Genomic DNA, 19,871 nt, shown 5'->3' with positions numbered 1-19,871 from the left:
CTCTGGGTCATGCAAGGTGGGTGAATACTTAAGTAGAAGGGGATGAATAAGAACAATAATTTGATGACAACCTAATTACAAGTGAAAAAAGGAAACCAAATATGATGAAGGAAAGATAAGATTGAGCTGCCATGACGTTTACAGGGAAATATATTAAAAGAAAGTAGTCAGTCTCTAGCTGCTGAAACACATCTAGCCATCAGTGTCCTCAGGGCATACTTGAGCTCCTGGTTCCTCATGCTGTAGATGAGGGGGTTCAGTGTTGGAGGTACTAAAGTGTACACAACAGCAACCATCACATCCAGAAGTGGGGAGGAGATGGAGGGTGGTTTCAAATGGGCAAATACTGCAGTGCTGACAAACAGGGAGACCACAGCCAAGTGAGGGAGGCACATGGAAAAGGCTTTGTGCCGTCCCTGCTCAGAGGGAATCCTCAGCACTGCCCTGAAGATCCGCACATAGGACAGCACAATGAAAACAAAACAACCAAAGACTAAACAGGCACTAAACACAATAAGTCCAACTTCCCTGAGGTAGGAGTCTGAGCAGGAGAGCTTGAGGATCAGGGGAAGTTCACAGAAGAACTGATCCACAGCATTGCCTTGGCAGAGTGGGAGTGAAAAGGTATTGGCAGTGTGCACGAGAGCATAGAGGAACCCAGTGCCCCAGGCAGCTGCTGCCATGTGGACACAAGCTCTGCTGCCCAGGAGGGTCCCATAATGCAGGGGTTTGCAGATGGCAACATAGCGGTCATAGGCCATGATGGTGAGAAGAGAAATCTCTGCTGTGATCAAGAAGAGAAAGAGAAACACCTGCGCAGCACATCCTGCGTAGGAGATTGCCCTGGTGTCCCACAGGGAATTGGCCATGGCTTTGGGGACAGTGGTGGAGATGGAGCCGAGGTCAATGAGAGACAGGTTGAGGAGGAAGAAGTACATGGGGGTGTGGAGGCGGTGGTCGCAGGCTATGGCAGTGATGATGAGGCCGTTGGCAAGGAGGGCAGCCAGGTAGATGCCCAGGAAGAGCCAGAAGTGCAAGAGCTGCAGCTCCCGTGTGTCTGTGAATGTCAGAAGGAGGAACTGGGTGACGGAGCTGCTGTTGGACATTTGCTGTGTCTCTGAATGGGAACGTGTTAGGGCACTCTTCTATTTCAATTCTTATGAAAAACATCACAGGCTGCGTCTCCCTTTTCAGGAAGACCTCTGGCAAGTCCCTTGTGCAAGGTCCAATTTGTGCTGGCTGAGATTTCCCAAGGGAACAGGGTGCTCTGCTGTGGATAAGATAGAAGGAAGTCCTGCCTTGCAGATTAAATCTACTCTTGTTATCCAAGACCTTTTCAGCATAGTTGCTCCCAGTTCACGCGACTGCAGAACAGAGCTGTGGAGATCTGGTTTTGTTTATTCTCCTCTAGTTGTCCCACCACAGCTGATGAGTGCTTTTACAGCATTTCTGCTGCCCTGCAAGTGAAATCTTGTAGGTCCTGAGAGGCAAAGGGAGTGTCCCTCAGTGCAGAGTGAGGAGAGCTGATCTCAGCTGCCCTGTGCTGGCACCTTTTGGAGCAGGAGGACAATCACTGGCAGCTGTTCCTCTCAAAGAAACTGTACACTGCTGAGAGCAGAGGAATCCAGTTTCCAAGGGCACATCCCCAAAACCCTCAGGGCAACTCGTCTTACCTGAGCAGGATCTCGGCCCTCTTCCAGCAAGGGACGCACAGGGTTCATTACAGCTACCTGCATACAAGCTTCCAGCAGCACTGTGGTGGCCTTAGCACTTCAGTGTCTTCTCCATGGGGCTGCTAGATGACACAGAGATGCCACAGCTGAGCTGTGTCCTTGTGGTGGGCAGCCTGCAGCCCAGCAGGATCACATGCTGAAACAGTCAAATGTCCAAAATCTGGCATGTCCTGAAGGGAGGGTGAGATCACTGCCAGCCCTGAATGATGAAGCGAGCAGAGCCTCAGGGTTTTGGAGTGGACTCGGCTGCTTTTTCTGCATGGACTTATCTGCATAAGAAAATCCACAGCACTGGTACTCAGCAGCACCTGAATCCTCACTCACCTCATTAGTGGTTGTTTGTGTGGTGGTAGAAGGCAACTGATCACCTGGTGTTCATGACATCAAGGGTGGGGAATTCTGCTGGGTGGGACAGGAGAACATGAGGATGCTCCAGGGAAGTTGCCTGCACTGCACATGGTGGCAGGAGGCACCCGAATACCCCGTCCCACTGCATTTCTGGGAGTGGATTCCTCTCCCTGCCTGCTCAAGGCTCTGCTGCCTGCAGCTCTCCCTGCTGGGAGCTGTTTCTCTGTCTCAGCTTCTCCTCTCTGTCTGGGCACGCAGAACCCCACTCACACACTGTGTGCTCAGCTCCGCTGTGCTGAAACCTCCAGGCAGGAGATCACTGCCCAGGGGCATCTCTGTGAGTGCAGGGGCTGCTCAGATCTAACTAGAGCTGGGTGCTCAGTGCCTTCCTCCGAGCAAAGAAATAAAATCCCGTCTCCCAGTGCCCACCCAGTCCACCAAGAGGAGAAATGTCAAACAGAGAGTTCTTCCCTTTCAGATAAATGCTGCCTTGAAGTCCTTCTTCAAATGGAACATCTGCCAATGTCCTGGAGGTGATGGGGAGCTGTGAGCAGCCCTGACCCATGCGGCACCCCCTCAACAGCACAAAGACCTTGCCCTGACCAGGGTCTCGCCTTCACCCACATCTTCTCCCCCCAGCACCGTGAGTTGCTCCTGGGCAGGCTGAGCACTGACCCTGGCAGGCAGCAGAGTCCTGCCCTGGCACAGAGACAGGGCACAGGGACCCTGCTCTGAAGGACAGCCCTGGGCACCTCTGGCTGCACACCCACCTTCACAGCCCTGCAGCCATCTCTGGGAGAAGGCAGCTTCATGCCCTGTGCCTCTGATGGTGCCGCAGGGAAACCCTGCTTTGGAGCACCTCTTTCTCCTCCACTCTAGCCATGAGTTGTGCCAGATTTTGGAGTCTTGTGTAGGATACTCCTGTGCATTGCAGTCAGAGACTTACTGTGTGAAGGGCTGTGAAGTTTTCTCTTCGAATGAGATCTCTGCATCCTCCAGCAACTGACTGTCTTTAACCTCTCTCTCCTCTCCCCTCAGTGCCTGCAGGCAGTGCCCGCAGCCCTGCTGGGCTTTGCAGAGCAGCTGCTCCTGGGCAGAGCTGTCTCTCTGCAGCACTGCCCTGTTTGTCCTGTTTTTCCATGAGCTCCCTCCATCCCAGGATCCCAGCCCGTCTCTGCAGCAGAGAACCAGCCCAAGACACCTCTCTTTCTGCTCTCTTCTGACTCCCTTGAGATGTCCCTGGGTCTCCAGGGGAACCTGCTGTGAAACAGGCTGAAGGAATCACTGAAGTTCCCACCCTCTCTGAGGGAGCGACACTGCTTTCCAGAAGTGGTATTGCTCCTACCAGTGACAAATTTATGCCTAATTCTCACCTTGGCTTGTCCCATCAGTAGAAAGGACAACCAGACTGCACCAGGGAGGGATCTCCTTTATCCCTGCTGAGGGGAGGGGTGCAGCTGAGTCAATCCAGACATCTCCTTTTTGGATTTGTGGTCCTGGGGCTAGAAGTGAACTCAGGTCCCTCTAATGCAGACCAGAAGCCCACAGGAGCAGAGATTGCTCTTGTGGCAGTGAAGTGTGCACAAAACAGGCACCAGCATGAGAGCTCCTTGTCTCAGTTCCCACGTTGACTAATGGAGATGGAGGGCAGGAGTGGGCTGTTCAGACACAATGCCAAGCAACATCTGAGGTGTCAGGGGTGGGTGCAGATACGTGCAGGCACCTGCAAAGTCAAATGGAGCAGTTCATAGAGACAAGGAAACACCCTGGGGCATCCTCTTGCAGACTGTTGGGTATTTCATTTGGCCAAGTGAAATGACAGCGGATGCCCAAATTCTAGGCAACTGAACCTGTCCCCACTCATTATGCCCAGGGCAGCCCATAGAGTCATTCCTCTCAACAACTGCAGTCATGTGCCAGAGGGAGAGCTCGGGCTCTCTCTCTTCTCCACCAGCTGTATGCACGAGGTCTCCATTGACTACATTGGCAGTCCTTTTTTGTTCATCCCCACATTGCCTTAGAGAGTTCAGGGTCTCTTCTCATTTAGTTTTCAAAACCGTACCTATCGAACTACCTGAGATGCCAAGGCTTGCAGGAACAGCACAGGACCTACAGGAAAGCAATTCCCATTCAGGCTGGGTACAAGAGAGACACCCCGAACAGCATCACAGAGAGTGGGATTTGGTGCCTGCATACCACTGACTGATGGTGTCAGTCAGAAGCATGTACCTTCAGACCTCATCAGAGAAGCAAGGTCTTTTCCTTCTGTACCCAACAGCTGCAGGCACTGCATGAACACAAAGCACATTACGTTACTCACTGCCTTGATGATACCGTCAGGGAACAGACAAACCATTTTAGCAATGTGCCTGGATACTTCTTGTGTTCAAGGACACCATAATCCAAGCAATGCAATGGTTTATAGCAAAACAGAAATTAAACTCAGAAAGGAAATCAAGGGCACCAAGATGAGCTATTGTTCTTTCAGGAGCAGCTAAAGAAGAAGTGGGGATACTGTGGGACAACAGCTAAATGAACAAAGAGTAGGTGTGGATAGATCTGAGATACTTCACGTTCTCTCAGCCTCGGTTACCACCAACAAGGTCTTCCAGGGCTTTGTGCTTTCAGGCAGGACTCTGGAGGGGAACAACCAGCGGTGGGTTGGTATCAAGCCAGGTGCTGGTTGAGCAAACTGCTCTCTTACCAGTCCATGGGGTTGGAGGGGCTGCTTCAAGAGTGATCAGAGTGTGTTTTTCACCAGGAGGCACTGGTTCATTGTAATTCCAGTAAGAAAGGCACTCGCACTCTGCCAAGTACCTTTTATAATGGTGTTCATTAGTGCTGACACTGTAAGGAGAGAATCATGCAGATAATCTTAGGTCCATTTAGATGGTGGGAACCCCGGGTGGAGTAGCACTTAACAGGCTTCTGACCCCCACACAGCATGCCAGAGAGACCCAACCCATGGAAGACACTCCTCTGGTTTTGTTATTCAGGTTGCTACAGGATTTTCTTACAAGGAAACAACTGCATTCATCGTCTCCACAGTCGAAGAGAAGCAATGTTCTCACAAGTACTTCTTCCTGCACTATTGGTTACAGGCAAGGCCACGCACAAGTTGTGATGTCCAGTACAGAGAGGGAGCTGCCTGCAGCCTGCGCTGTGACAATGAGCTGCTGAGGTTGTTCTGCAGCCAAAGGGTCTGTGCAGCACAGCAGAGGCGTGAAGGTCAGGCTGGAAGCACAGTGCAGCAAGGCTCAATGTCCACTAGTCTTCTGGTTAGGATGAGCGTTCAGGTTTCTCTGAAACAAGTCTGCTCTCAAATCTGGTGCCACAGATGAGATACTGCAGCCACAGTGGGCAGAGCCCTTGGAAGCTGGATCACAGCCAGGAGGAGGTAGATCATAGCCAGGAGAAGGTGGATCACAGCCAGGAGAAGGTGGTGACCTCCACAATTGTGAGCACATAGCGCTTGCCTTGGCGGGTTTGTGGCAGTGTGATGTAGTCAATCTGCCAAGCCTCCCCATATTGATATTTTAGCCATCGTCCTCCATACCACTGAGGCTTCACCCGCTTGGCTTGCTTGATTGCAGCGCATGTCTCACATTCATGGATAACCTGTGCGATGGTGTCCATGGTCAAGTCCACCCCTTGGTCACAAGCCCATCGGGATGTTGCGTCTCTTCCTTGGTGGCCCGAGGAGTCATGGGCCCACCGTGCTATGAATAGTTCACACTTATGTTGCCAGTACAGATTCACCTGAGCCACTTCAGTCTTAACATCCAGATCCACCTGCTGGTTGTTTTGATGTTCTTCAGTGGCCCGACTCTTAGGGACATGGGCATCCACGTGACGGACTTTTACAGCCAACTGCTCTAGCCGGGCAGCAATATCTTGCCACCATGGGGCAGCCCAGATAGGTTTGCCTCTGCGCTGCCAGTTGTTCTTCTTCCATTGCTGCAGCCGCCCCCACAAGGCATTGGCCACCATCCAAGGGTTGGTGTAAAGACAGAGCACTGGCCACTTCTCTCGACTGGTGATGTTGAAAGCCAGCTGGATGGCTTTCACCTTGGCAAACTGGCTGGACTCACCTTCTCCCTCGACAGTTTCCGCGACTTGTCATGTAGGGCTCCATACAGCAGCCTTCCACCTCCGCTGCTTCCCCACAATGCGACAGGACCCATCTGAGAACAGGGCATACTGTTTCTCATCTTCTGGCATCTGGTTATACAGTGGGGCCTCTTCAGCACGTGTCACCTCCTCCTCTGGCGATGCTCCAAAATCTTTGCCTTCTGGCCAGTCCATGATTACCTCCAGAATTCCTGGGCGACTGGGGTTTCCCATTTGGGCGCGCTGGCTGATCAGCGCGACCCACTTACTCCACGTAGCATCGGTGGCATGATGCGTAGAGGGGACCCTCTCTTTGAACATCCAGCCCTGGACTGGCAAGCGCGGTGCTAGGAGGAGCTGTGCTTCAGTGCCAACCACTTCTGAAGCAGCTCCAACGCCTTCATATGCTGCCAGAATCTCTTTTTCAGTGAGAGTAGAGGGGGCCTCGCATCCTTTGTATCTCCGGCTCCAAAAGCCCAGGGGTCGACCTCGAGTCTCCCCTGGTGCTTTCTGCCAGAGACTCCAGCTTGGGCCATTCTCCCCGGCTGCGGTGTAGAGCACCTTTTTAACATCTTGCCCTGACCGGACTGGACCAAGGGCTACGGCATGAACTATCTCCTGTTTAATTTGTTCAAATGCCTGTCGTTGCTCAGGGCCCCATTCCAATTCATTCTTCTTCCGGGTCACATGGTACAGAGGACTTACAATCTGGCTGTAATTTGGGATGTGCATCCTCCAAAAACCCGCAACACTTAAGAAGGCCTGTGCTTCCTTTTTGCTGGTTGGTAGAGACATAGCTGCTATTTTGTTGATGACATCCATTGGGATTTGACGACGCCCATCCTGCCATTTTATTCCCAAAAACTGAATCTCTTGCGCAGGTCCCTTGAATTTACTTCCCTTCATGGCAAAACCGGCTTTCAGGAGGATCTGAACTATTTTCTCCCCTTTCTCAAAAACTTCCTCCGCTGTGTTACCCCATACAATGATGGCATCGATGTACTGCAGATGTTCTGGAGCTTCACCCTTTTCCAGTGCAGTCTGGATTAGTCCATGGCAAATGGTGGGACTGTGTTTCCACCTGACCCTGGGGCAGTCGACTCCAGGTGTACTGGATGCCCCTCCAGGTGAAAGCAAACTGTGGCCTGCACTCTGCTGCCAAAGGGATGGAGAAGAATGCATCAGCGATGTCAATTGTAGCATACCATTTGGCTGTCTTTGACTCCAGCTGATATTGAAGTTCTAGCATGTCTGGCACGGCAGCATTCAGCGGTGGTGTGACTTCATTCAGGCCACGGTAGTCTATTGTCAGTCTCCACTCTCCAGTAGATTTTCTCACTGGCCATATGGGACTATGAAAGGGTGAGCGAGTTTTGCTGATCACTCCTTGACTCTCCCGCTGGCGCATCATCTGATGAATGAGGAGAAGGGAGTCTCGGTTGGTACGATATTGTCGCCGGTGCAGTGTTGTGGTCACGACTGGCACCGGTTGTTCTTCAACCCTCAGCAACACCACAATGGAAGGATCCTCCGAGAGACCAGGCAAAATGGACAGCTGTTGAATTTCTTCCGTCTCCACAGCAGCTATGCCAAAAGCCCACCGATACCCCCTTGGGTCCTTGAAATAGCCTGTCCTAAGATAGTCTATCCCAAGGATGCACGGAGCCTCGGGGCCAGTTACAATGGGGTGCTTCTGCCACTCCTGCCCAGTGAGGCTCACTTCAGCCTCCAGTACACTCAGCTCGTGGGACCCCCCTGTCACTCCCAAAATGCAAATGGACTCTGACCCTATGAACTCTGATGTCATTAAAGTACACTGTGCACCAGTGTCCACTAGAACTTTCTACTCTTGTGGATCTGACGTGCCAGGCCACCGAATCCACACCGTCCAATAAACACGGTTGTCCCTTTCCTCCACCTGGCTGGAGGCAGGGCCCCTCTAATCCTGGTCAGAGAATTTGCTGCTCACCTGCTGTAAGAATGACTTGGAGGTCCCCTCCAGAGGATCGGAATCAAGATCAAACTGTCTACCTAGTCTGGAGGGCTGGCTGCTGGAAACTGGAGCGGCATTTTTCCTAACAGAATCCCCTGTTGTGATTGCTTTACCTCGCAACTCATGCACTCGTGCCTCTAGACTTGAGGTGGGTTTTCCACCCCACTTCCTCATGTCCTCTCCGTGGTCATGCAGGTAAAACCACAGGGTGCCCCGGGGTGTGTAGCCTCTGTATCCTCCCTCCTGAGCAGAGGAACGCTTGCCCCTAACAACTGAGATGATAGCCTGTACAGGTGGGGAGTAGGACATGCTCTTTTCAAGTCGCTGGACTTTCTGGAACAATTTCTCCATAGTCGAAACGAGGGAGGAGGAGAGACTCTCCTCATATTGCCGGAGTCGGACAGCCACCTCATCCACTGTTGGTGCCTCTTTACCTTTCCATTCTACTACTGCCAGTGAGTTGGCATATGAGGATGGTGCGCTCCGCACAAAATTCCTCCACATAGATGGTGTGCGCTGGACTTCATCTGGGTCTGTGGGTAACTGGTCATCATCTGGATCACAGTAAACCAGCTCCCGCACAGCTAATTCCCTCAAGTACTGAATACCCCTTTCCATGTTGCTCCACTTGCCAGGGTAGCACACAAAATCGTCACTGAAGGGGTACCTCTCTATCACGCCTGACAGAAGTCTCCTCCAGAGGCTGAGGATTTGTTCCTTTTTCCCAATAGCCTTGTCAATGCCCCCATCCCTGGCCAGGGATCCCAGCTCCTTGACTTCCTTGCCCTCTTATTCCAAGCTGCTGGCCCCGTTATCACAGCACTGCAGCAGCCAGGTGACAATGTGCTCGCCTGGGTGGCAGCTGAAATCTTTCCGCATGTCTGGCAGCTCGCCCAGGGACAGGGACCGGGTGATGATCTCTTTCTCTGTCTGCCGCGATGACCCTGGCTCATTGGCATCTCTCCCGAGGCGATCTGCTCTCTTTGTGTCTTTCTTTAGTTTTACAGGGGCGACTGCTCCCGGCACAGGTTGGTCATTGAGCTCAGTCGTGATGCCTACTGCCGGAGCTGGGGATGGAGTTGGAGGTGCAGCAACTTCCATGCCCGCCGGGGGAGCCGGGACAACGCCAGTGGCTGCAGCAGCCGTGGTGCCGGCTGGGGGGCTGTGACTGCCTGCTGGGCTGGAGGGGCTGCAGGGCGAGCTGGGGGGGCAGCGCCAGCCGCAGTGCCTGCAGCTTCGTTTCCCCCCCTTTCCCCTTTAGGGCACTGAATCAGGTCGAACAGGGCTCGGTAGGCGTGGGCCAGACCCCAGCACGTTGCGGTGATTTGTGTCTCTCTGGAGTTCCCAGAGTGGCAGCACACTTTTTGCAGATATTTTACCAGATTGTCCGGATTCTGTGTTTGTTCAGGGATGAGTTTAAAACACACCAGGGGTGCCCACTGCCCTAGACACTTGCCTATGCTGTCCCTCACACCCAGCCACTCACAGCTATCCGGCCCCGGGGCAGGTCTCTGCACGATGTTCTTAACTACTTGTTTAACCCTAAACAAAAGCTGAAACCCATTCAGGAAGCAGAACAAAAGGAGAGTGCTGCCCTGAGCATCCCACGGGTCCTCGAGATTCTCAAAAGCTGTTAGGACCAGCCTGAATGAGAGAGGGGGAGCAAAAGAGTGGGGGAATGTATCCCCTCTGGTTTTCCCCACAGTTTGGGTTTGATTATTAACAAATTCTAAGACATAGGATCCGAGGTATGGAAATGACCGTGGTGCGGCAAGCAAATACAAGCCTAATCTCATGCACAATGATGTTATCATGTCATAAGTCAACATCATACGGTACAGTAAAATCATAATCCTAATCCTTTTCCCCATGATGAGGAACAGCACCACAGGGAACACGTACAGAAAGTATGGATTCAAAAACCATAGCCATCTGATCAAAGTCAGAAACATTTTTAATGGTGGCTATTTACCTAACACAGAAAAATGCGTATAACAAAATTTAACAAAATCTAAGAGAGCCGTTTTAACACCCGCTGCTCAGCCCTGCCATTATCCCCGCCCCACGTTGGGTGCCAGATTTAATGTTCTGTTTCGGCTGCAGCTGGCAACAAAAGTGCCACGCGGCCGCCCCTCCCCCCACCGGGGTGCGGAGGAGAATGGAAAGAAAGAGGCAGAAATCGGTGGGTCGGGATAAGGGCAGTTTAACAGAACAGGAAAGAAAGGGAATAGTAGCAATAATGATACAGAAAAGGGGAATACACGACACAAACCGCAGAACCGAGAGAGCCACCCTTCACGACCACCACTGCGAAATCCCGAGCCACGAGTCAGTTCACGACGGCCCCCTCCCACCCCCACCTGGAACCCAGCATGACGGCACATGGTATGGAATACCCTGCTCTGTTTGGCCAGGTTGGGTCAGCCCGCCCGTCTGTGCCCCTTCCTGGATTCCGGTGAAAATTAACCCTGTCCTGGCCAAACCCAGGACACACTACTGAACTAGAATCCTAGAATAATAGAGCCATTATTTCGGAAAAGACGTCTAAGATCATCAAGTCCAACCGTCAACACATCACCACCATTCCTGCTAAACCATATCCTGAAGTGCCACATGTATACATGTTTTGAACACTTCCAGGGATGGGGAGTCCACCACTTCCCTGGGCAGCCTGTTCCAATGCTTGACTTCAGGGAAGGAATTTTTCCTAATATCCAATCTAAGTCTCCCCTGATGCAACTGGAGGCCATTGCCTCTTCTCCTATCGCTAGTTAATTGGGAGAAGAGACCAACGCTCACCTCACTACACTCTCCTTTAAGGTAGCTGTAGAGAGCGAGAAGGTCTCCCCTCAGCCTCCTCTTCTCCACACTAAACAGTCCCAGTTCCCTTAGGCGCTCCTCATCAGACCAGTTCTCCAGACCCTTCACCGGCCTCATTGCTCTTCCCTGGACACACTCCAGCAAGTCAACGTCTCTCTTGTAGTGAGGGGTCCAAAACTGAACACAGGATTTGAGGAGTGGCCTCACCAATGCTGAGTACAGGGGAACAATCACCTCCTACTCCAGCTCTCCAGCCACTCCTCCCCAAACCTGTAGCTTTGCATGGGGTTGTTGCGACCGAAGTGCAGGACATGGCACCTGGCCTTGTTTAACCACATACAATTGGCCTCAGCCCATTGATTCAGTCTGTCCAGGTCCCTCTGCAGAGTCTTCCTACCCTCGAACAGATCGACTCTCCCTCCCAATACTATGTCATCTACAAACTTACCAAGATAGTACTCAATCCCCTCATCCAGATCTTTGATGAAGACATGCAGTGTCTAGCCTGCCTTATTCAGTGCACAAAGCCCCATTTTTAGAGCCAAAATCCTTCTTGATGGAATCCAAACATGTCTTTTATCACCACCAGATTTTTTTTAGGGCCCACAGTTTCACTTGGAGGGCCCAAATGCTCATTTTTAAGGCATAAAGCTTCTCTTTATGCCCCAAAGCTACATTTCTAATATCCAAAGACGCACTTTAATTTCCAGAGACTTGACTTTGCCTTCCAGAGCCTCATTTTGGGCTCCAAAGTCTCCTTTCTATGGTCCAAAGGCACAGCTGTAGTTTCAAAGTGTCCTCTTGAGAGTTCAAAGGTGAATCTTGAGTGTCCAGATCCTCAGGTTTAGGATCCAGCCAGCCGTTTTAAGGGTCCAGGGAGCATCTTGAGTGTTCAAAGCCTCATTTTGATGATCCAAACCCATCCTTTATGACACTGAGCCTCATTTTCACATCTCAGAGCCTCACTTTTAGGTTCGAAGGCCACCTTCCTCAGTTCCAAGCCCTGCATTTCATGGTTCAAGAACTCATTTTAATGTCCAAAAGCATCACTTGGAAGGCCCAAAGTCTGATTGTGAAGGTCCAAATGGGGACCTAATACTAATCTACTATAAAGGTGAGTTGTTTTTTCCTTTAAATCTCATTAAAAATTTCCTGCTTGTTTTGTCAGTCGTCAGAGAGTTCCCACAGTCCTCTCAAAAATAACGGAGTGGCTTCACTGTGACATTGGCCTGGGATGCCACAAGTCTTGTTCCATGGACTGGTGAGGACTGCATTTGTTCGAGTGCCCCATGACTTGATCCACATCCACTGCTAGCCCTTGTCCTCCAGAGTCCTGCCTCAAGTAATAGCAACCTGGGAAAACTTGCTGGTGAAGATGGAGGACAACGTTACAGAGAGAATCTGAGATCTCTGTCTTCCTAAATTCAGCAGTGGCCACACAGGATGTTTCTTTTTTCTTAAGCTGTTCCTGAAGTAGTGAAAGCTCGCTATGGTGCCCTTGAATTGCTTTTCAGGTTTAAAATGAGTTTCAATCTGGACTCTTGCTGTGCTAGGAGGATTCTGTCCCTGAACACCAGCTGTAATGAGCTCTGCCACCATGCATTGGCAGTTTACATGACAAGTGTCAAAGCTCTGCCTCCTGCCTGTGGTTTTGGCTGAGGGTTTTGCTGCACATTAGGGCTGAAACATCTCAGCAATGGCGCCAGGCAAGATTAGACTTGCTACAGGGAAATGTGGTACCAAGTGTCCAAGACTGTGTGTGCAAAGCCTTTGCTTCAGAGCAAAGACATGGCATGGACAAAAGAGAGCTGAATATCTTTCTACCCTCTAGGACTACAAACCCCAAATGAAATGCCTAAATGCACTCAACTGAAGACATCCCGCTACTTGGAGAAAGTACATCCTTCTGTGTCACCTTCCTGGTGTCCTCTCTAAATGATTGGAAAATACAGGTTGATACATATGCCCAACTACTTTTCTGATAGGACAAATGCCACTGCTGGAAATAAGAATCTCTCCCTGGCTGAGGGAAAGAACATTAGTAATTCCTTCAGCCTGTTCGTCCCTCCCACATGGAGGGAGCCCAGAGGGGGCAGAGAAGGTGATGCCTTGGGCTGGTCTTCTGCTGCTGAGCTGGGCTGGGCTCCTGGGATGAAGAGAGCTCATGGCAACCAGGCAGCACTGCAGAGACAGCTCTGCCCAGGAGCAGCTCCTCTGCAAAGTGCAGCAGGGTTGAGGGCACTGCCTGCAGGCACCGACGGGAGAGGAGGGAGGCAGAGAGAAGTTCAAGGCAATTGGGAGTTTGAGAACAGCTGAGAACTCGTGGTGAGAGAAATCTTCACAGTCTGCTACACAGTAAGTCTCTGGAAGCAGGGCAATGCAGATGAGTGTCCTGGAGACACCCCAAAAAATCTTTACATCTCACAGTCTGTAGCATTGCTCAGGAGGAGTTTCACAGTTTCCATAGTGTAGAACAGAAGGACATGCTCCGGAGGAGGGATTCCATGCCGCACCATCAGAGGGACAGGGCATGATGGCACCCTTCACATGGAGAGAGCTGTAGGGTGTGAAATTGAGAGTGAAGCCAGAGCTGCCCAGGGCTGTCGTTCAGAGCAGGGTCCCTGCACCCCAGGGGCTGTGTGCCAGGGAAGGGAATCTGCCGCCTGCCAGGGTCAGCACTCAGCCTGCCTGAGGAGCTCCCACAGTGGTGAAGCGAAAAGGTGTGCGTGGAAGGAGTGACCCCTGGCATGGCAGCATCCTTCTGCTGCTAATGGAGTGCTGTGTAGATCAGGGCTGCTCACATCCTGGCATATTTCTGAGGGGACTTTTCAAGGGGAAGGTGAAGACAGGAATTACTATAAGTTAAGGAGTTTTCCAGAGTCTGCCTTTCCAGTTTGCTGCTCTTGGTAGATGACACGGGGAAGAGTGCAGGAGAGGAGTGGAGGGGGGGAGATAAATTGAACAGGAGCTCTCATGCTCATCAAGTCATTGAGACTCCTGAGCTGTAAATCTGAAGTATCACAAAGTCTGATAGAAGTCTTCTAAAATGCCTTCAGCCACTCCTCTTCCTATGAACAGCGCCAGCATCACCTTTGCTGGTCTGGCCTGCCCTTTTCCACCTGCAAACAGCAACAGGCACACAGCCAGCACCCGGCAAACAGGCAGGTTTCAGCAGAGCTGGTGTGGGGTTTGTGAATGTTACAGAGAAAACACACGGCACAGGGAAACATCTCCCAGAGTGAGAATCTCCAGGCAGCAGGGATGTGATCTGGGAATGAGAGGAAAGTGGAAACAGAAATGTTGTGGGAAGGAGAACTGAAGGAACTCAGTATGATCCCCTGCAATGCAGACCCCTTCCTCTGAGCAAGCCTCCTCGCCTCCTCTCCCACCCGGCAAAGCCTCTGCCCCCAGGGCCGTGGGGTCCAAGGCATCAACGACCTCATCTGCAGCCAGAGCTCCAGCAGAGCAGTGCTGCAGCTCTCCAGCCACGAGCCCAGTCCCTCTGCAGACCACAGGGGTTGAGAGCAGCTGCCCTGCAGTGTTGGGGTCTGGGAGGTGGCGTGCACAGCTGGGTAAGAGTAGCACAGAGCTGAGGGCTTGGCTGCCTCTGCCCTTGCCAGACCCTCACCGTATTTTCCTTGTTTCTGCACTTGTCTGTTTTCTTGTTCTTGTTATTTTATTCTTGCTGTCAGGCTCTCTGGAGATGGGAGTTTCAGCTTCAGAGTCACACACTGACCGTCTGGATTCTTTCATGCAGATGTGTCCATAGGAACAAGTGTCCCAGCTTTGCTCACTCCTGTGGAGATTTGGTCAATACTGTCTGTGGGGCTGGGGAATGAGCTGACTGTTACTGAGATGCCATCATTAGGACACATGGCTATCCCCCTGCGGTTTCCTTCCAAGCTTTGAGTTCCCCTAAAGGGTGCAATCCTATCTCATAACACCTCTCTTTTATCTTCAAGCCCTAAGAAGAACGCAAAGACTCTACAGCTGAGGTAATGCTGTTGGGTTGCTGAGAGCAGCCACGTGTGTTTCATTGGCTGGAAGTGGGATGCTGAGATCTTGAGAAAGGGTGAGACCTTTATGGTCTGCAGTGGATTCCTCTGCCCTCAGAAGTTTCTGCTGGCTTTTCAGAGCAACATCAGAGAATGATCATCCCCCATCTCAGAAAGGTGCAAGCCCAGGACAACTGGGAGCCAGAGAGAGGGACAGACCAGCTCCCCTCATTCTGCACTAAGCCTTGGGCCATCCTCTTGCCTCTCCTGACTCACTCTGTTCTCCCCGAGTGCGGCAGAAATGCTGAAGGTTTCTGACATTCAAAAACATTCCCTAGCTGAGGTGGGAGGAGCTGTAAAAACCCCAGGCCTCCCAAACTGCCTTCTGCCATGCTGGTGCCTTAGCACCAGGAGTGCAGATACTGACAAGCCCTTCTGCATTAGGAGCGGTTTCGTCTGACAAAGTTGAACACCAGGTCCCTGAACACACTGCTGCAGAGCAGGACTGACTCTTCCACAGCCCGTAGGCAGAGGTCCTGCTCGTCATGCTACATTTAAGGAACGGCAGCCAGGGTTGCAGTCTTTGATTTGAAGAAGGTCTAGAAAAGGAGAGAGAGGTGTGTGATGTAGGGGGAGGGTGTATGAGAAATGGCTCACACTGTTCTCAGAGAAGTCTCCCCCAATTTGTCACAGTCTTTTTCTACTTGGACAGTTCCCCATGCCCACAGGCAATAGGTGTCTAAGGGCACCTGCACCTCTACGTTCCTCCTCCTGGCACTCACAGACACACAGAAGCTGAAACCCTTGCACTTCTGGCTCTTCCTGAGCATCTACCTGGCTGCCTTCCTGGGCAACCACCTCCTCGTCACTGTCGTAGCCTGCGACTACCACCTCCACACCGTCACGCACTTCCTCTTCCTCATCCTTTCCGTCCTTGATGTGGGCTCCATCTCCACCTCTCTGCCCAAATCTATGGCCACCCCACTCTGGGACACCAGCAGAATCTCCTGTCTGGAATGGGCTGCACAGGTTTTTTCTTTCTCTTCTTCATCTCCACTGAATCACAGCAGGAATTACGTCTTTGGTCTTTGTCAGACCCTTAATGAGGGAAAACTCCTGAGTACTCATCTGTTTCTCCCTGTGCTGCCTCCACTAACAGGAAGATTGGGCACCTTCTCCATTTTTCCCCTCCTATGCATGCTGCCTTGCTTCCCAGCTAAGGTGGGAGCTCTGGGCAATGCTGTTTGCAGGGCTGAGGGAGGCAACTCTCCATTCAAGACACAGGATCTTTAGGACATTCCCTTATAGCCCTGGGGGGGCCTGCTGTCTGCAGGCTGTCTTCCAGAAGGGCACAGCTCTCCCATTGCATCTTCATGTTACCTCGCAGCCCGTCATTACTGAGGCCATGGAAATGCTGCTGGAAGGCTGTGTGCAAGCAGCTGTAATGAGCCCTCTTTGTCCCTGGCACGGACAGGAGAGCTGAGATCCTCCTCGGGTAGGATGAGATAGTATGAGGAGTTTGGAGATGTGCCCTTGGAGACTGGATTCACCTGCTCTCACCATTATCCAGCTTCTTTTCAAGTGAACCTCTAGGTGCAATCTCACTCCAGCTGAAAGAGGTGACAGCCTACGGCAGGTGAGACCAGGGCTGATGGACAGACTGGCTGTCCTCACTCTACAAGAAGGGATAGTCCCTGTGCCTCAGAAGAACCATAGGGTTTCTCTCAAACACAATCAGAAATGTCAAGGATTTCTGTCTTAATAATAACACTCACTGTTGTGGGCCTACTACAACCAAATAAATAAAAAAAACCTCCACAGCTGTGCTCTGCAGCTCAGTGAACTAGGAGTGACAATGCTTAAAAGCTCTTTTATACCACAAGTGGATTTTATTTAACATCACTCCCAGTTTCTAAGTATCTATTGCTGTAGGGCAAAACTGGCTCCTGCACAACACACAGCACAGCCCGCTGGTACTTGGGGCATCCTTAGCCAGCACCCACCAGAGTTCAAAGCAGGGACCAGCCAAAGGTCTTTCAGAAAAGGGAGAGGCAATTTGGGATGGTTCCATGAGAACTGGAACAGATTTTCTTTGAAATTTCTACCTTAGCTTATCACTGCCTTTTTCTCCTTGGACAGGTCAAATGCCCAGAGGAAGCAAATGACCAACAGCAGCTCCATCACCCATTTTGTCCTCCTGGCATTTGCAGACACACGGGAGCTGCAGCTCTTGCACTTCTGGCTCTTCCTGGTCATCTACCTGGCTGCCCTCCTCAGCAACGGCCTCATCATATCTGCCACAGCCTGCGACCACCGCCTCCACACCCCCATGTACTTCTTCCTCCTCAACCTCTCCCTCCTTGATGTGGGCTCCATCTCCACCACTGTCCCAAAATCCATGGCCAATTCCCTGTGGGACAGAAGGGCTATCTCTCACTCAGGGTGTGTATCACAGGTCTTTTTGTTTACCTTCTTTGTCTCTGGTGAGTATTCTCTTCTCACCATCATGTCCTATGACCGCTACATTGCCATCTGCAAACCCCTGCACTATGGGACCCTCCTGGGCAGCAGAGCTTGTGTCCACATGGCAGCAGCTGCCTGGGGCTGTGCATTTCTTTATGCTGTGCTGCACACTGCCAATACATTTTCACTACCGCTCTGCAGAGGTAATGCTGTGGACCAGTTCTTCTGTGAAATCCCACAGATGCTCAAACTTGCCTGCTCACACTCCTACCTTAGGGAAGCGTGGGTTATTGCTGCTAGCACCTGTCTAGTTGTGGGGTGTTTTCTTTTCATTGTGGTGTCCTATGTGCAGATCTTCAGGGCAGTGCTGAGGATGCCGTCTGAGCAGGGGCGGCACAAAGCCTTTTCCATGTGCCTCCCTCACATGGCCGTGGTCTCCCTGTTTGTCAGCACTGTCATGGTTGCCTACCTGAAGCCCTCCTCCATTTCTTCCCCAACCCTGGATCTGACGATGGCAGTTCCGTACTCGGTGCTACCTCCAGCAGTGAACCCCCTCATCTACAGCATGAGGAATCAGGTTCTCAAAGAAGCACTGAAGAAGCTGATTCTTCCAACTGTCTCTCAGCAGCCTTAACCTGCCCTGTGTGTTCAGTGGTTTCCAAAACATCTTGGGAATCTCTTTTGCTTTGGACATTTTTCTACATCCACTACACCACCCCAGAGGTACGAACATAGCCTGTACGACCTGCAAATCACTAAACACATCTGTGGCACAACGGTACGGGTGGCCTCCCATGTCACATCTCTTTCATAAAACGTGTTTTCTCACTGTTCGTGTCTGGAGGTTGGCCTCTTCTTCGAATTCTGTGGTCAAGAGCAGGGTGGAGAAATTGCCCCTGCGAGCATGTTGCTTTGCTTGGGTTCTCTACGGGCTCAGGTCTTTAGGGCTTAGGGAATGTCTTAGGGAATGGGCCTGGACTCAGCCTTCACATATGGGTGCCCAGGTCCCAGCTGAGATATTGGCTGATCCACAGGGATCTGTGTGGGATTGCCTTTCTATTGCTTTACAGAAGCACAGTCTTCTCACTCTGCAGAGCAGCACTACCAACTCGGGGCCTTGTGCGGAGCACAGGGAAGGGTGAGAAGTGGCCACTAAGGCCAGTACCAACATACTCTCTTGGGGAAAGGCTCTCTAGGGTCAGGGACTTCCTTAGAGAGGTGCAAAGGAGCAACTCTCTGCTCCGCCCCGTACTGGGGAATAAATGACCAAAAGAAAGCTATTTCTGCTCACTCCAGCTCAGAGTAGGATGCTTTCTAGCTCGGGCAGCAGTAGCATCCTGGGGAGTCCTTGGGTCAGGAGCCAGCACTACGAATCTCTTGGAGAAAAGGACAGGGGACAGAGGGAACACTGTCTTCCATCTCCTCATGCCATGGCTGGCCCCAGCCCTGGGCCTGATGGAGAGGCTCACGAATGATAAAAGGAAGCACTAATTTAATGGACTTGCTGAAAAAAATAAGAATTCCCAATGCGACCGTCTTAGAAACAGCAAAAGAGGTGACCTGGGTTTGGCCAGGATAGGGTTAATTTTCACAAGAAGCCAAGGGGGACACAGCTGGACAAATTGTCCTAAACTGGCCAAACAGAACAGGTTATTCGATATTGTGTGACGTCAAGCTTGGTTCTGTGTAGGGGAGCCGGCCCAGGAGGGAAGTTAATCATGGCTTGGGAACGCTCTGGGCATAGAGTCATAGAATCATAGAGTGCTTTGGGGTGGAAGGGACCTTTAGATGTCATCTAGCCGAACGCCCCTGTAGTGGACAGGGATTTCTTCAAGTAGACCAGGTTGCTCAGAGCCCCATCCAACCTGGCCTTCAATGTTTCCAGGGATGTGGCATCCACTACCACTATGAGTAATCTGCTCCAGTATTTCACCACCCTTACCATAAAAAATTTCTTCCTTACATCCAGTCTAAATCTACCCTCTCTTACTTTACATCCATTGCTCCTTGTTCTATCACAAGAAGCCCTAGTGAAAATATTTTCCCCATCTTTCCTATAGGCCCCCTTCGGGTACTGAAAGGCTGCTAGAAGGTCTCCCTGCAGCCTGCTCTTCTCCAGGATGAACAGCTTCAACTCTCTCAGCCTTTCCTCACAGGAGAGGTGCTCCAGTCCTCTGATCATTGTTGTGACATCCCCTGGACCCACTCCAACAGGTCCATGTCCTTCTCGTGCTGAGGGCTCCAGAGTTGGATGCAGGACTCCAGGTGGGGTCTCACCAGAGCAGAGTAGAGGGGCAGAGTCACCACCCTCGCCCTGCTGGCCACACTTCTCTTGATGCGGTTCAGCATACGGTTGGTTTTCTGGGCTGCGAGGGCACATTGTTGGCTCATGTCAAGCTTTTCATCCAC

At 51.6% G+C, this 19,871-nt stretch overlaps 2 protein-coding genes across 2 annotated transcripts; one reads left to right on the top strand and one right to left on the bottom strand.

Annotated features, from left to right (window-relative positions):
* Positions 1-167: 167 nt before the first annotated feature.
* Positions 168-1,106, bottom strand: LOC142365080 (olfactory receptor 14J1-like). The gene has a single exon (XM_075445524.1). The coding sequence runs from the start codon at positions 1,104-1,106 to the stop codon at positions 168-170; it is 939 nt and encodes a 312-aa protein (XP_075301639.1).
* Positions 1,107-15,647: 14,541 nt separating this feature from the next.
* LOC104331065 (olfactory receptor 14A16-like) lies at positions 15,648-18,096 on the top strand. Its single transcript, XM_009936337.2, has 2 exons — positions 15,648-15,727; positions 17,154-18,096. Exons 1-2 carry the CDS (start codon positions 15,648-15,650, stop codon positions 18,094-18,096), a joined length of 1,023 nt encoding a protein of 340 aa, XP_009934639.2.
* Positions 18,097-19,871: the final 1,775 nt, after the last annotated feature.

This window comes from Opisthocomus hoazin, chromosome 31 (assembly GCF_030867145.1).
Source record: "Opisthocomus hoazin isolate bOpiHoa1 chromosome 31, bOpiHoa1.hap1, whole genome shotgun sequence".
Classification (NCBI taxonomy): Eukaryota; Metazoa; Chordata; class Aves; order Opisthocomiformes; family Opisthocomidae; genus Opisthocomus; species Opisthocomus hoazin.
The sequence above is the reverse complement of the archived record's forward strand: the minus strand, read 5'-3'. Positions and strand labels throughout refer to the sequence as shown.